General features: G+C 36.1%; 1 protein-coding gene across 8 annotated transcripts in view; it reads left to right on the forward strand.

Moving 5' to 3' along the window:
* NRG3 (neuregulin 3) overlaps positions 1 to 15305 on the forward strand; it is a 1098475-nt gene that overhangs the window by 952631 nt on the left and 130539 nt on the right. For 4 of the 8 annotated variants that reach the window (XM_001927008.6, XM_084997437.1, XM_084997434.1 and 1 more), the window contains exon 4: positions 3148 to 3174. In XM_001927008.6, the coding sequence (XP_001927043.4) occupies positions 3148 to 3174 (27 nt within the window). The remainder of the gene's footprint in view (positions 1 to 3147; positions 3175 to 15305) is intronic. The other 4 variants (XM_084997433.1, XM_084997438.1, XM_084997435.1 and 1 more) reach the window with 1 other exon arrangement.

Raw genomic sequence — 15305 nt, forward strand, 5'->3', positions numbered from 1 at the left:
GTTCCTAGTTGGATTCGTTAACCACTGAGCCAAAATGGGAACTCCAAGCAAACTGTTTTTGCATAAACCGTGTGCCTCCTCTTTTACCCCTCCTCTTTTACCCCAGTCTGCACAGTTCTTGACACATGTTCTGCTGAGTGAATGAATAAATGAATGGTTAATTGATTCATTCCTTTTTATATTTTCATGAATGTCTGAATGGCCTGAATATCCCCAGGAAAGCTTTGCTTTAAGAAGTAGACAGTGAAGGGTTATAAGAAATATTGTGGTTTATGTGTATGACTCGGTTGACAAAATTAATTGCATTTCTGTCATGCTCTTCATGAATTTTCATTAATCCTTTTGTCTGTTAACAAAGCCTATCAGTATCTTTAAACCTGCAATAATCACAGTGTTTAGAATTTTAATAAAAGAATGGAAATACTTGTGTGTGTGTGTGTTGTGAAAGTGGGAGAGGGAGAGAAAGGGGGTAATTTTAAATAAGATCTGACTTTGTTTCAGTAATGTCAGTTTTCAGGAATGTTATTATAAAAGATAATTTCCCTATAAAATCTAAAACTATAAATGCCACCTTGCTTAACAGTGCTTCTGAGAATTACAACTCCAACAATTAGATGTGACTTTTCTGCTATGCAGATGTCCTTTTTCCTAAAAAGCCTACTTTCATCTTTCAGTGTTTGAATAATTTTCAAATTCTGATTTCTGTTTCTTCTACTGGTTATGAATTAATTGTGGTTTAAAGTATTCAGTGCCCCCAAGTGTATCAACTCATTTCTTAGTGCAGTCTCTAGACTCACAAAGCCTGCTTCCCCATATCCTCCATTGCATACAAAGGTGGACCAGACAAGTTTGTGAGAGGAATTAAGAGTGACCTTTGGTTACACTTGTGAACATAACAGACTGCAACCAGACAGCCATTTCTGAGCCATCTCAGCTCTACTAGAAAGTTGTGGGTTCTTTGTTTTGTTTTCAGCCAGGCTAGGGGTCATGGCTGTTCTGGCTATATGAAAAAGTTTTCTTATTCTCAGTCTTATTTTTTCTTAGTTTAACCTTCATGATAGGAAATCTCACTCAAATCCCTGCTATAAATTATCATGACTCTAGTCTCTCTCTAGTGTCCTCAGTACACACAATCTTGAAGAGTTTATTCACACAAGAGCCCAAGCATGGTCTAGCCAAGCTTTTTACAGTCTCCATTCTCTCATGAGGCACATTCTTTCCCGCCTAGGAGCAAGTGTATGGGTCCTTGGCTGTTCCATCCAATGCACATTTTCTGGTTATCCATTATAGCACTATCACAAACAATTTCCAGACTTTTTTCTCTGTGGGCTCCCGCTGATTTCTGATTTACTGGAGAACAAAGTCTGTGTTTTCATGGAAGTGTGCTAGATAACCATCATAGTATATATTAAGCAGACAAAAAGTAGAAAGGAAGAAATGCATCTACTTTTTAAAAATATTATCATCTTTATATAAAAGACATTTCTTAATTAAAGTAAGTCCTAATCATTTAAAAATGAACTATTTGTATGCAGATTCATAGATACATAGATTAAAGGTTACCAGGGGCTAGGATTGAGGCTGGATGGGATAGTGTTGCTTATTCGGTAGAGTTTCTCTTTGGGGTGATGGAAATATACTGGTCATAGTTACACAATATTGTGAATATAATTAATGCTACTGAATTGTACACTTAAAAATTGTCAAAATGACAAATTTTATGTTATATATATTTTACCACAATAGAATTTAAAAATGTGTTATTTACAAATTAAAAAAAAAAAGGCATTGGAATACTCAAGATAACTAAAGGCATATTTTTAAAAAAGAAAACCATTCCTAAATAGAGAAGTCAGAATTCCCATTGTGGCGTGGCAGGTTAAGAACCTGACTAGAAACCATGAGGATGTGAGTTTGATCCCTGGCCTCGCTCAGTGGGTTAAGAATCTGGCGTTGCCACAAGCTGTGGCATAGGTGGTCAACATGGCTCAGATCTGGTGTTGCTATGGCTGTAGCATAGCAGCTCCAATTCAACCCCTGGTCTGGAACTTCCATATGCTTCAGGTGTAACCATAAAAAGAAAGAAAAAAAAAAAAAAGAGAGAGAGAGAGAGAAAAGGAAAAAAATAAAGAAAAAAGAGAGAAAAGTCATAAGAGGAAGCCCAGAAATTAGTTCGGAAACAAACACAATTGTAGCAATACTTTTTTTTCATTGATTCTCATTTAAGAAGTATATCTTACAACAGAAATCATCACTGAATAATGCAATGCATTTAAAAAGTGAATAACTGAATGATTAAAGGAAAGCACCATTTAAATAAACAAATCTCTAGGATTGAATGGCTGGACATAGCAGCAACCAATTAATCCCTCTGTTGATCACAGACATTAGTACCTCAAAATGGTCTGCTGTCCGTAGGAATGTCGAGCAGACACGGACACCTCTGTCACTCATCTTGATAGGAGATATGGTTAAGTTTAGCAGGTCATAGGGCTAAAGGGTCAGAGAGACCAGATTTGTGCCCTGGATCTATCTAATGTGTAAGATTTTAAGTCTCACTGAACCACAGTTTTCTCATCTAACAAATAAAGGGGAAAAAACACCCATCATTATTTCTTCTTTGTGAAGATGAGGTGCGCCTGGTTAAGGCCTGTCATGCAGAAGTTCTTTACCTACATATTATTAACATAGAGGTTCAGATAAGTTTAATGTTAAACAAGTAGTTATTCTACATAAAATATCATGAGTTCTGAAAATAATTTAGTACCAGAAAATAACTTTAGTATGCTTTGTGTAAATAGCTTTTTTTTCTTTTTCTTCCTCTCTCCCCCTTCCTTCCTTTTTTTTTCTTTTCTTCCTTTCTCTCTTTCTTTCTTTCCTTTTTTTTTTTAATTTATACTTAGCACACTTGGCAATATTATTCCATCTAAATCCTAGGCTATTGGGAAATACCAACCAGTGTTTAGAGTACCCCTAATTGTGGGTAAACTGTAAATTGTCTTTGGCAAGCAAACATGGTGTTACAATTGAGACGCATTCTTTGCCTTGAAAGGTTAATCTTATAAGCATTGATTTCTGTGTGAAATTTTCTTCTAATCTTTTTCTCTTTTTCTGTTTCCCCTTCCTTACATGCTGACTTCGGTGTAGCAGACCACTTGGGGATTGAATTCATGGGTAAGACTAAACAATTTGCTCCTTAAATATCTGAAAAAAAAAGTTTAATAATGTATATAGTGTTTTCTTTCCCATCTGATTATAATTGAAATGTCTCACTATCAGATGCTATTAGTAGTAAAAAAATGTTTTTGTCGATTTTTCTCTAAGTAATGGCTCAAAATGAAAGACTTAACTGCTTATTGGGAAGGCAATTTAGTATTAAGTGCAACTCTGGAATCTTACAGAAGTTGGATTTGGCTCCTGGCTTTGATTGTTTGCTCTGATTCTCAATTTTCTTATCTGTAAATAAGGATAATAACAGTTCCCATTTTATTGTACATATAAATTGCTTTCACAATGTCTGCAAGATGACAAACAACAAATGATAGAAAATAATGGTGATGGTTTAGAAACGTCAGTTATTGTTATTTTCTACTCTACTTTTTTTCCCTTTTGCATGATGACTACCTTGGATACATATTGGTCAATCTTAATTTCAGAATATTGGCTGAATTAAAATATTTATTTTGAAAGTATTTACAGTGAATTTATTTTCGAAAGGGTTAGAATACCTTCCACAATAATTATCTTCTATACACATAGACAGTACATTAAGAATTGTGCATACTTTTCTGAGTTTATAAGTAAAATACATTCCATAGGGTTGATAGGTATCATGGTGCTAAAACGGAAAGATACTTAGGAGTTAAAGTTAATGAAATTGAGAAGACTCAATTTGAATTCAAATTCATGGTTTCTCCTTGATTGGCTTTTGTTGGGCTTCAAGTTTTTCTCTTATATGATATAGATATGAATAATTGTTTCACGCATGATATGTTCATTGTGATAATACTTACAAATGTAATCATTTATCCATCACCCATTCATTCAGCAAATATTTATCAACTGATCATTCTAAGCAATGAAAATGGCAAAATGCTACAGATAGAATTGTGAGTAAAAATGGACCAAAAAAAAAAAAAAAAGTGGTTCAATGAAGTTTACAATCTGGTGAACTTACAGATTATAATTAAGTAATAAAACTTATAGCTATAGGAGTTCCCCTCATGGCTCAGTGGTTAACAAATCCGACTAGCATCCATGAAGACGCGGGTTTGATCCCTGGCCCCACTCAGTGGGTTAAGGATCTGGTGTTTCCGTGAGCTGTGGTGTAGTCCACAGAGGTGGCTCAGATCCTGCATTGCTGTGGCTATGGCGTAGGGCAGTGGCTACAGTTCCTATTTGACACCTAGCCTGGGAACCTCCATTTGCTACGGGTGCAGCCCTAAAAAACAGGAAAAAAAAAAACCTGATAGATATAAAATTTCAAATTTCTCAAGAGCTAATTGAGGCAAAATGGTATTAGTTTGAGCTAGTGTGATAATGAAAGACATGGGAAAATATGATAGATATTGAGGACATGCTGTCAGCAAATATTAGAGAGAAATTGGTATTGAAAGTTAAAAAGGGGAGATTATCAAGATGACTGCAGAGTATATTGTTTGCATATTTAAATTAAAGGTGCGTCCAGTTTCTGAAAAAGAAGACTAGAGAAGAACAGATTTAAGGGAGATGCTTACTAGATTAGGTTTGGAAATGTTGGGTTCTAGGTGTCTTTGGTACATCTGAGAGAAGATGTCAAATTGGTCATTATATTGCTGGAAGTTTTGGTAGTTAGAGATGAGAGATTACATATTTATATTAAATTTATCTTGTGTGATATTCATTAGTGCTATATTATCTAGGTAATAGATCATAGAAAAAGTAGCTCAAATCCTACAGATCTGGGATTTTGCTTAATGTGATGAAAACTCATTAGGGCAATGAAACTCAGGATAATGTTGAAATGAAGCATTGTGAAATGTAAAATAGATATGGAAGGGAGTGAAAAAATATAGCTACCTAAATAGAATCAACGAGCAGTCACCATGGGAATCCTCAGGTTGTTGGCGTGAAGAGGAGGTTGTAGTCATATGGACCAGGAATTATAGAATAATGTGGGCATGCTCATGCTGTAGAATGTAAATTGTTGAGAAAGACATGTGGTTTGTGTTTCCCTCAATTGCTGATGAAGTTGGATTAGCAGCATGGAAATCTGAGCATCAACAGTCATTTGAGGATTGTAGCACTTAGTGTAGTCAGTGGAGATATTTGCTCCTCTGGACTATGGTGATGGCAGGCTAAGAAAATAGAAGAGCCGGAAGTTATGCAGTAGATAAAAGCCCCATGGTGGGTGGGGCTGGGGTAGCATCAAACCCCACAAGTGGTATAGCCAAGGTTATAGTTAACTAAAATTGCTAATAATGATCATTGTTAAAAGAAATGGATGTGTCACCACCCTACTGGACTTTCCCTGAGGATTTTTTGTGACACTGATATCTTATAGTATAATGATGTGCTATGGAACCAAGATATGTATTCTGAGGTCAGTTGCAAAACATTTACAATAATTTAGTTACCAGTTTGGGAAAAATAAGAGGTCATTGTAGTTCACCCGTACAAATTTTAAAACTAACTGAAATTATTGAGTCTCATAAAAGCTGGAGTCAAATCGGCTATAAAGTCTTACAGGGAATGGATTCTCAATGTATGAATATTGGACTCCAGGAGTAGAGACTGCCTTTAAGGGAAGGGTTTGGGCAACAACTCAGAATTAAAGGGAGAATATAGTAGGCATATAAATAATGGCAAATAACAGAAGAATTTGGAATTGTGAATAAGTTTATAGACTTAATAAATAAATTATTTTCACTGACCTCACTAAATCCATACACTGTCCACCCCTACAGGTTGTTTTAACTGTTTGTTGCTTTGGAAATAAGTATTTTCAGATTTAACTTGTAATTTTACAATCTGTATGGGTAAAAAAATTTTTTTTTGTCTTTTTGTCTTTTGTATTTTTAGGGCCACACTTGCAGCATATAGAGGTTCCCAGGCTAGGGGATGAATCTGAGCTGTAGCTGCCAGCCTATACTACAGCCACAGCAACATGAGATCCAAGCCATGTTTGCGACCTATACCATAGCTCACAGCAATGCTGGATCCTTAACCCACTGAGTGAGGCCAGAGATTGAACCAGCGTCCTCATGGGTGCTATTTGGTTTTGTTAACCACTGAGCTATGACAGGAACTCCCATATAGGTAAAATTTACTCCATGGAAGATAGTCTTCCCAATAATATGGCATAATTAGGGATGAATTAATGTGGGAAACAGAAATGTAAGCATACTCTTTATAAATTTAATTATGTCCATTTATTGGTGTGCCTGCAAGTAATCGGTGCCAGTTTTAGTGAATTTCAGAATACCTTTCTTTTCAATACTTTCATCATTTTTGCTTTGAGCAATGTTAATTTCATCTTTCTTTGAGTTTAAACATAGATCACAACCACTCGATGATCTGAAGCACACGTGTCTTTCCCCCAAGTCTTTGTGTTCCCAATAGCCATATCTCTGTGCACTCTTATTGATCCGACTCAAAACTTGAATACTTCATAAAGTTCAACAGAGTCTTATTTAGAGCAGAGAACTCCAAATCATATGCTTCAAGAATCCTGCTATTAGTTAATATACACTTATCATATTTCTTATATGCCAGAGGTATAAGATATTGAACATTCAGATATATAATCCACATTCCTTAATAACCCAAGGCTCTGAAAGTTAAAATAGAGAAAGCTACCATATTTGAAGTGATATACTGATAAATGGCATAGGCAAAATATGATGAAAGGAAATGGTAACTAAGGGTTCCTGTTAAGAACTCTCAGTAGGTTAAGAACCCAACTAGAATCCATGAGGATGCTGGTTCGATCCCTAGCCTTGCTCAGTGGGTTAAGGATCAGGCGTTGCTGCAATCTGCATTGTAGGTCACAGATGCGGCTCAGATCTGGCATTGCTGTGGCTGTGGTGTAGGCCAGCGGCTGTGGCTCCCATTCAACCTCTAGTCACAGGTTGCAGCTGGAAGGAAGGAGTGAGGGAAGAAGGAAAGAAGGAAGGAAATAATAACTAAAAATGGAAACCACTGAATGGGCTTGGGAAATTCAGAAACATCTCCCCAGGGGAGGAGAAATTTAAGCTGGGTACCAGCCAAAGTGGATAAGCTATACCAAGTTTTCTTCTAGTCCAAATCTATATACTGACCTCACATTGCTTCCACATTCATGTGAACCTTGCTATCTGTCTGTCTCTCTATCTGGGTCTCTTAGCTCCCTAGTGTCATTACTTTAGGACTGAAGAGAGGGGATCAACTTTATTAAAAACACTTAACCAAAAAGCTTTTCGGAGTTGATTTTTTGAATTTTAGAGAATAATTATCCTATTGAATAAACCATGCCAAACTTAATATCCATAAAACTCTCAGCATTCAAAAGGATTTTTTCTTAATTATATTCATGAATGTTTCTTAATAATGCTATTGGGATTGGAAGAATGGAAATTTCAACAACAAACACTGTTCTGGAATACGGTATCAGATTAAAAAATACAGCTAGCTGACATAGGACAGAAATTTGAAGCTGAATAAAAAAAAATTGCATTTATGAAAAATTGAAGTAAAAGATTTTATAACAAACCAATAAAGAAAATGTGTTTATTGATTCATGACTTAACCTACTCATTCATGCATGCATGAGGGAACATTGATTTTTTTAAGGCCAGATATTCAAACTTTCCTTCCCAGTGTGGACTGATCAGGAGATAATATACAGACTTCTTTGTAAGCACAAGTGTTCATTGAGTTGTGCGAGAAATCCCAGCAATCATCAGAATGAAGCAGATGGCCAAAGGGCATGTCAGACTGGCCAAGTTTGGAATGCGTATAGATCATCAAGTGGGATTTCTCATCTGAAAAATATCTCACTACTGTATCAGGTGCTCAGTCATGGAGCATATCTCATTATATCCATTTGAACTATTTGTTATGCAGCTATGTCTCTGACAAGGCCTTGATGCATTTGATGCTCTAGGCATCAAAGATGTAGGTATAAAAACACATTAGCAAACCACAGGTGGAGCTAAAGATTGTGTGGGAGATATTATGCTCATTTCTTTCATTCTCACATGGAAAAATAAAATGAATTCTGTTGGTTATATATCTTATTTCTGATTTGATATTGTATTTAGGATAACAGTGTATTTATGTAGCCTAATTAAACTGTTGTATTTTTTTCTAATCAAACAATTTATAAAACTTGGGAAAAATCAGATTTTTAGCTATAATCTTAAAAAGATTTTCTAAAAAAATCTCTATTCTTTGAAGTTTAAAAAAAAAAAGAACAAAAGAAATACTGAGTTTCCTCTAGGAGAGGCTTAGTAATAGCTATCATCTAAAATATGTGTAGAGGAAGTTCCCATTGTGGCAGCAGCAGAAACAAATCTGACTTAGAAACCATGAGGTTGCGGGTTCTATCCCTGGCCTTGCTCGGTGGGTTAGGGATCCAGTGTTGCCTTGAGCTGTGGTGTAGGTCACAGATGCCGCTTGGATCTGGCATTGTTATGGCTGTGGTGTAGGCCAGCAGCTTGCAATCTGATTAGACCCCTAGCCTAGGAATTTCCATATGCCATGGGTGTAACCCTAAAAGAAACAAAAGACAAAAATAAAATAAAATATGTGTATAGATTCAGAATTGAGAAAGTTACTACTACAAACTTCACTATATATTTAGTGTCTCTTTATTTCCTCATGTTAAAAAAATAGTTTTAGGATAGTTCAGTAAGCAGTAAAGATAATCTGAGAAATATCCGGTTTCTAATTCTGTTTGGATGATATGAGGTGGGGATACTTTCCTTAAAGCTACACGGCTTATTATGAATGAATCAGTGTGTGTTCATTTAAATGCAACAGGCTCTTAAGTCAGTCGAGTGAGTTCATGTGTATGCCTTAATTTGCAAAATGGTATTAGAGGTGTAGAAGTAAGTATCCCCCTTCTTTAGACTAAAAATCTCTGAATTAGACTTATTGGAACAGACATGTTTTTATTTACTTGAATATATCATGTTTTCTTATAAAATGGTAATTTATGGATAGATGCATTTATATAGAGGGTTCATTCAAAAGAATATTTGTTTAGTTTTTCTTATATTAAACTACATGAGAAATCAGATATCTCAGGGTAATGAGTTACCATTATTTAATGCTTGAAATGTGCTATCTAATTTAACTATTTCTTTTTTTTTCAATTAAAGTATAGTTGATTTACAATGTTCTGCTATACAGCAAAGTGACTCAGTCATACATATATATAATTATTTTTTAATATTATTTTCCATCATGGTCTATTCCAGGAGATTGGACATAGTTGCCTGTGCTATACAGTAGGATCTTGCTGTCTATCCATTCTAAATGTAACAGTTTGTATCTACTAACCCTAAACTCCCAGTCCATTCCACTCACTTCCCCCTCCCCGGGCCTTGGTAACCACAAGTCTGTTCTCTAATGTCTATGAGTCTGTTTCTGTTTTGTGTATAGGCTCATCTGTGCCATATTTTAGATTTCACATATTAGTGATATCATATGGTATTTGCCTTTCTCTTTCTGACTTTCTTCACTTAGTATGAGAACCTCTAGTTGCATCATGTTGCTGTGAATGGCATTATTTTATTGTTTTTGATGGCTGAGTAGTATTCCATCAGATATATGTACCACATCTTAATCCATTCATCTGTTTATGAACATTTAGGTTGTTTCCATGTCTTGGCTATTGTGAATAGTCCTGCTATGAATGTAGGTATACATCTATCTTTTTGAATTATAATTTTGTCCAGAATTCTCAAAAAAATGAGGTAAAAACTAGTTGTATCGCTATGTTATAAATGATAAAAGTGAGGTCTATTTAAGAGATATATCTTATCCAAAGAGAAGTGGAGTGGCAGATACAGGATTTGAACCAAAGTCTGTCTTCCTCCAGAGCCCTTGAATTATTCTGGTGACCAGCTGCTGACCACCTAGCATGATGAGGGCTTCATGATTAGTCAGAGAGGTTGTGCTCTGGCAGTGTTTCAAGTGACAATGCAATTTTGTATCTAGTCCTAAAGTTTTGACGTAATGTGTTCCAAATACCATGAGGTCATAAGATTTGTAGTCAGTAATTCACATTATCCAAGCTACAAATAAATGAAAATGAACCAAATTCCAGTTCGTAACTTTATATTCTGAATTTTAACTGCCATGTGTACCAAAAGTCTCACATTAGTTGCTAATTTCAGTTCTCTTGTAGAATAATCTGTAGAAGTTGTACTGTATTTAAAGCTTTCTTGATATTTACAGACTGTTGAGTGATATTAGTTGGAAGCCATTGAGTATAAAAGCCTTGTATATCCATTCCCTCTGATAAAAGATGTGCCAAATGGAATAGTGAATTGAACTACCTCCCCAATGATTTCCTAAATGTTGCATAAGAAACACTGACAAATTTTGTTTTCTCACTTATTTTTATCTTAAGGAATATGACTGCTCCTCTTTATACTATGATTTTTTTTAACATAGTCTTAGTGCAAGAGCTAATAATTCAGCTATCTTAATCATAAGCTCCTCTATGTCTTCTTTATTCCTTCCTTCCTTCCTTCCCTTCCTTTCCTTTCCTTTTCTTTCTTATAAAGCGATATATTGATTTGCTTTGGTTTTTCCCAAAACACCTTGGCATGCATGTTAGGATAATATATGTGCTTTATATATATGATTAGTCGAACATTACTCATTAGCACTTATTGTCACCTGCAGTGGTTAGAGGTAAAAGTCTCTAAACAAAGTCATGACTACTCAAATACACTAAATTCTGACAGAAATTTCAGATGGGATCAGAAGCCCTCAGTGATCTTCTTTGAGGAATGGCTGCAAACAAGAGATACACTGGAAAATATGCAGATATATTAACTGTGGTGTCTACAAAGGAGAAAATGGAAATTTATGTAAATACATTTGTAGACCAGATTCCAGAATTAATAAAGTTTTGTAGACAGACACTGAAAAATATATTTGTTGTGAACTTTTGGAAAAAGCAAGACTGTGTACTTAATGCTGACATAGGAACACTACATTTTTACTTCATTAATATTATAATATTCATAAAGCTGCTAAATAACTAGATTAAGAGTTTCTGTGTAGGTAGTGAGTATACAGCCTTCATCAAAACCTTGAATGGACTCTCATCAACTTCTCTTGTAATATGGTGAAGCATGGCTTATATCAATTTAGTGGTAGGTAAATGGGGGCAATAAAATGCTACATGGAGGACAAAGATCAGCTATGAGTGGTGCTTCTGGTTGCTTCTATGAAAACATTTTTATGGATGGAATAAAAAAAGACATAAACACATAAAATTATTAAACTTTTTAGGAAGGGTGATTGTACTTTATTAGATCAAATTAAGATCTAACAGAAAACACTGAATTTGAGGAATGTCAAATTGGACTCAAAAGAATTTGAGATTTTAACCAGTATCAATTATATACCAATTATCTAAAATATCTATTGGTCGATAATAGGTTCCAAGGATCTTCTGAAATGTGCTAGAAAAAAAGAAAGTGGGAAAAATAAAGAACAAAAAAGTTCAAATTGTCTTGGGGAAGTAAATCCCAAAGAGGTTAAAAAAAATGGATTTTTATATCCACTTCTCCTTGACAATTGCTTCAGGAGCCAGGATGAATCTGTGGAATAGAAGAGAGAAAAGGATGATGAACAGAACATCTGAAGATGCCAGAAAGTGAAGATGCTGCTGCTTCTTCAAAATAGACAGAGTCTGCTTTGTGGGCTCTCAGTGGTCCAGCCAATCAGAATGTTTGGATCTCCTTTGGAAGGTCAGGCCATGTGCCAGGCCAGAGCAACACAAATGTGTGTGCAACAGACTCTCTGAGAAGTTCACAGTTCAGTGAGTGTGTAGGAAAGACTTGCAAACCAATCATTGTAGTTCAGTCAAATAGGACCTCAGTTGAAGTTTTGGTGCTTTATTTTATTTTAACTTATTTTATCTATAAAATGAAAGATGGGGTTTCTCAGATATCTGCAAGATGTTGTATGTAGTTCCTACTCACACATAAATAAGGTTTGAGTTCACATACATTGGGAAATACTATATTCTGTGCCCCTGTTGCATGATTTCACAAAGCCTTTGGTGTAGTTCTATCTAGTCATAACTCTCAGAGAAATTACAGGGGGCAACACTTTCTGAAGTATTTTTCTAGTGAAGTATATTTTATAGAAAGGGTTTTAGGGACCATATTCTGGCACATCTTGGGAAAAAGGAACAGAAGAAGGAACACCCACATCTCATTAGAACAGTTGGAGACATCTTTATGAAGAAGAATAAAAAGTATTCCTGCAGTTGGGAGATGACAGAAGGAAACATGAGGGAGAGGAACACAGAAAAACAGAAGTAAGTAAGAGATGAGAGAGCACAGGGGTTTTAGGAGATGGCAAGAGGATCAGGGTAATTGGAGAAAGGCAGTGCAGTAGGTGATATGATTGGTTAATCAGGTCAGAGCAGATTATTAAGACCTTATGATGCCCTTGGAAAGAAGTATAATTTTATCTTGTAAAAGAAAGCCTTCAGAAGTTTCAAGCAGGGGAGTGATGAGATTTCCCTTAAACAGCTTATTTTGTCAATAGCTTTGTGTAGAGGTTGCCTAAGGCATTGCATGCAAAATCCCCGCTAATGGGCTAAGCTCAAGCTTTTCTTTCAAATATACACCAAATGCTTGCTCTTTGAACAAGAGTGTTAATGTTAAGTAGATGAATTTTCATTTGTCTAGATCAAGCATTGAGAAATCGGCAAATGCAGAACACCTGGGAAAGCAGTAGGAATGAGGTGCAGTGAGCAGAGCCATGGCCATGATGGACCTTGAACTGCTCTTTGAGGAAAGTATGGGATTTCAAAGTTATAGTTCTTTTTGTTTGTTTGTTTGTTTGTTTCAGGTGTACTGTGTAGGTTAGAAGTGGGCCACTTCTAGAGGATCCTGATTGACCAGGTATCTTCATATAGAATAGTTCATTAATTGGTTCTTATCTCTTAAGTGTCTGTACTTTCTGTTAGTTTGGTCATTGCAGTTTGAGAATAAGAATAATTCAATAACTTAATTTGTCAAAATAACATAATTCAAGAGCTTTCAACTTTAACTTTCTTCCCAGGCATTGGGAAGCTTATTACAAATATAAATTTCTGTTTTCAGCCTTAGATATATGATTAGGTAGTTCTGGGATGGACCCCAGGCTCTTAGTTTTTAACAATTGATGTAGGAGATCTCTGTCTCCAAGGTGAGAAACTTTGACATAAAGGGACAGTCAGACTTGATTTAATTCTGGCTCTACCTTTTAGTAAAAATATAACCTAGGGCCAAACATTTACTATCTCTAATCTTCAAGTGTCCGTTCTATTAGAGGGATGATGGCATTATCAATCTCATAGGGTTGTTGGGAAGATAAAAATATATATAGTGCTTAGCATAAATCCTGATACTTATTGAATACTCAATACAATGAGCTATTCTAACTACTTTTCCTTCTGGGAGTGACTTCAATGTTGTGAATTTCTGACCCAAATGATATCTGGGATTTCCCTTTAGGTTGTCTTCATGACTCTGAATCTTCTGGAAAGGGGAAATGGAACATTAATTTTCTCTTCTTTACTATTTAGGGACTCTAGAGTAATCTTGTAGAATAGGAACCATTTTCCAGGGTATTCCGGGGAATGTCAGCGAAGTTTTCAGGACCGTGTGTCTAAAAAGAGTACTGTTTATGAAGTCTGAAGATTCCTTTTTAGAATTTGGTTCTAAAAAGATGTCTTTACAATTTCAACCTGGTTATGCAAGATGGTTGCATTCTCTTTACTATTTCCAGCAGGACTGGACACAGGTGAAGGAAATCGAGGAAAACCTTGTTTGTTCAGGGAAGCTGCCCCTTGGATGTTACATTCATTCTTCTCAGGATGATTTCATTCACTTCATTTATTTGGATGGGTCGTGGAACAGAAGACTGTACTGTGCTGAAAGCATGTGGAATATAGACTCCTTGTATTTTTTTTTTTTTTTAAACAGCTGCACTTGCGGCATATGGAGGTTCCCAGGTTAGTGGTCAAATTGGAGCTACAGCTGCCAGCCTACACTACAGCCACAGCAATGCCAGATCTGAGTCACTTCTGCAACTTATACCGCAGCTCATAGTAACGCTGGATCCTTAACCCACTGAGCGATGCCAGAGATCAAACCTTCAACCTCATGGTTCCTAGTCAGATTTGTTTCCGCTGCACCACGATGGGAACTCCTAGACTACTTGTACTGATAAAGCTTGAAAGCACTTATGAGAAATGGGAAAAGGGGAATTAATAGCATTTGCTGACTTATGGTTTATGGGCATGGAGGTGATTTCATGTGAGTTACTTAATTTTATCTTTCCAATTTAGCAAGAATCTTATACATGTGATGTAGAAAATGACCATAATAGGAGTGGCTGGATTTTTAGTCTGGGAAAGAATAAATCCTATATTCATTTTAGTATCCTGTGGAGATACTTTGAGGAGTTACTTGACACGTACTCAGGGAATCTATCCATATTTGGACTAGTACATCAGTGAGGCTGCCATTAATGAAAACAAAGACAGAGATACAGTGTGAAGAAAGTTGGGTGTTTTTTTTTGTTTGTTCTGTTTTTTTGTTTTTGTTTTTGTTTTTGGTCTTTTCAGGGGCTGCACCCATGGCATACAGAAGTTACCAGGCTAGGGGTTGAATCAGACGTGTGCCTGCTGGCCTATGCCACAGTCACATCAATGGCAGGGTCTGAGCCACATTTACAACTTACACCACAGCTCACAGCAATGCTGGATCCTTAACCCACTGAGTGAGACCAGGGATCGAACTTGCAGCCTCATGGATACTACTCAGGTTCATTACCACTGAACCACGACAGAAGCTCCAAAAGTTAGTCTTTAAAAGCCTGGCAAGGTAGTTTTTTTCTTCTCATTGCACACAGGAGGAAACAAGGTTGATAGAAGTAAAAGCAATAGGCTCAACTGATAAGCAGTAAAGTTGAATTATAATCCAGATCAAATTTCTCCAAAGCCTAAACCCTTCCCATGGTCCCTCCCCACCAGCATCATAGAAGATGGTGTGTTCCCTTTCACTGCAGTGATAGTTTCTCCTCTCCCTCTATGCTCAGCTCCA

Source organism: Sus scrofa, chromosome 14, assembly GCF_054392235.1.
Source record: "Sus scrofa isolate SSC_HxYL_T2T_F1_AM1 chromosome 14, Sscrofa_HxYL_maternal_Yorkshire_Landrace_v2.0, whole genome shotgun sequence".
Taxonomy (NCBI): domain Eukaryota; kingdom Metazoa; phylum Chordata; class Mammalia; order Artiodactyla; family Suidae; genus Sus; species Sus scrofa.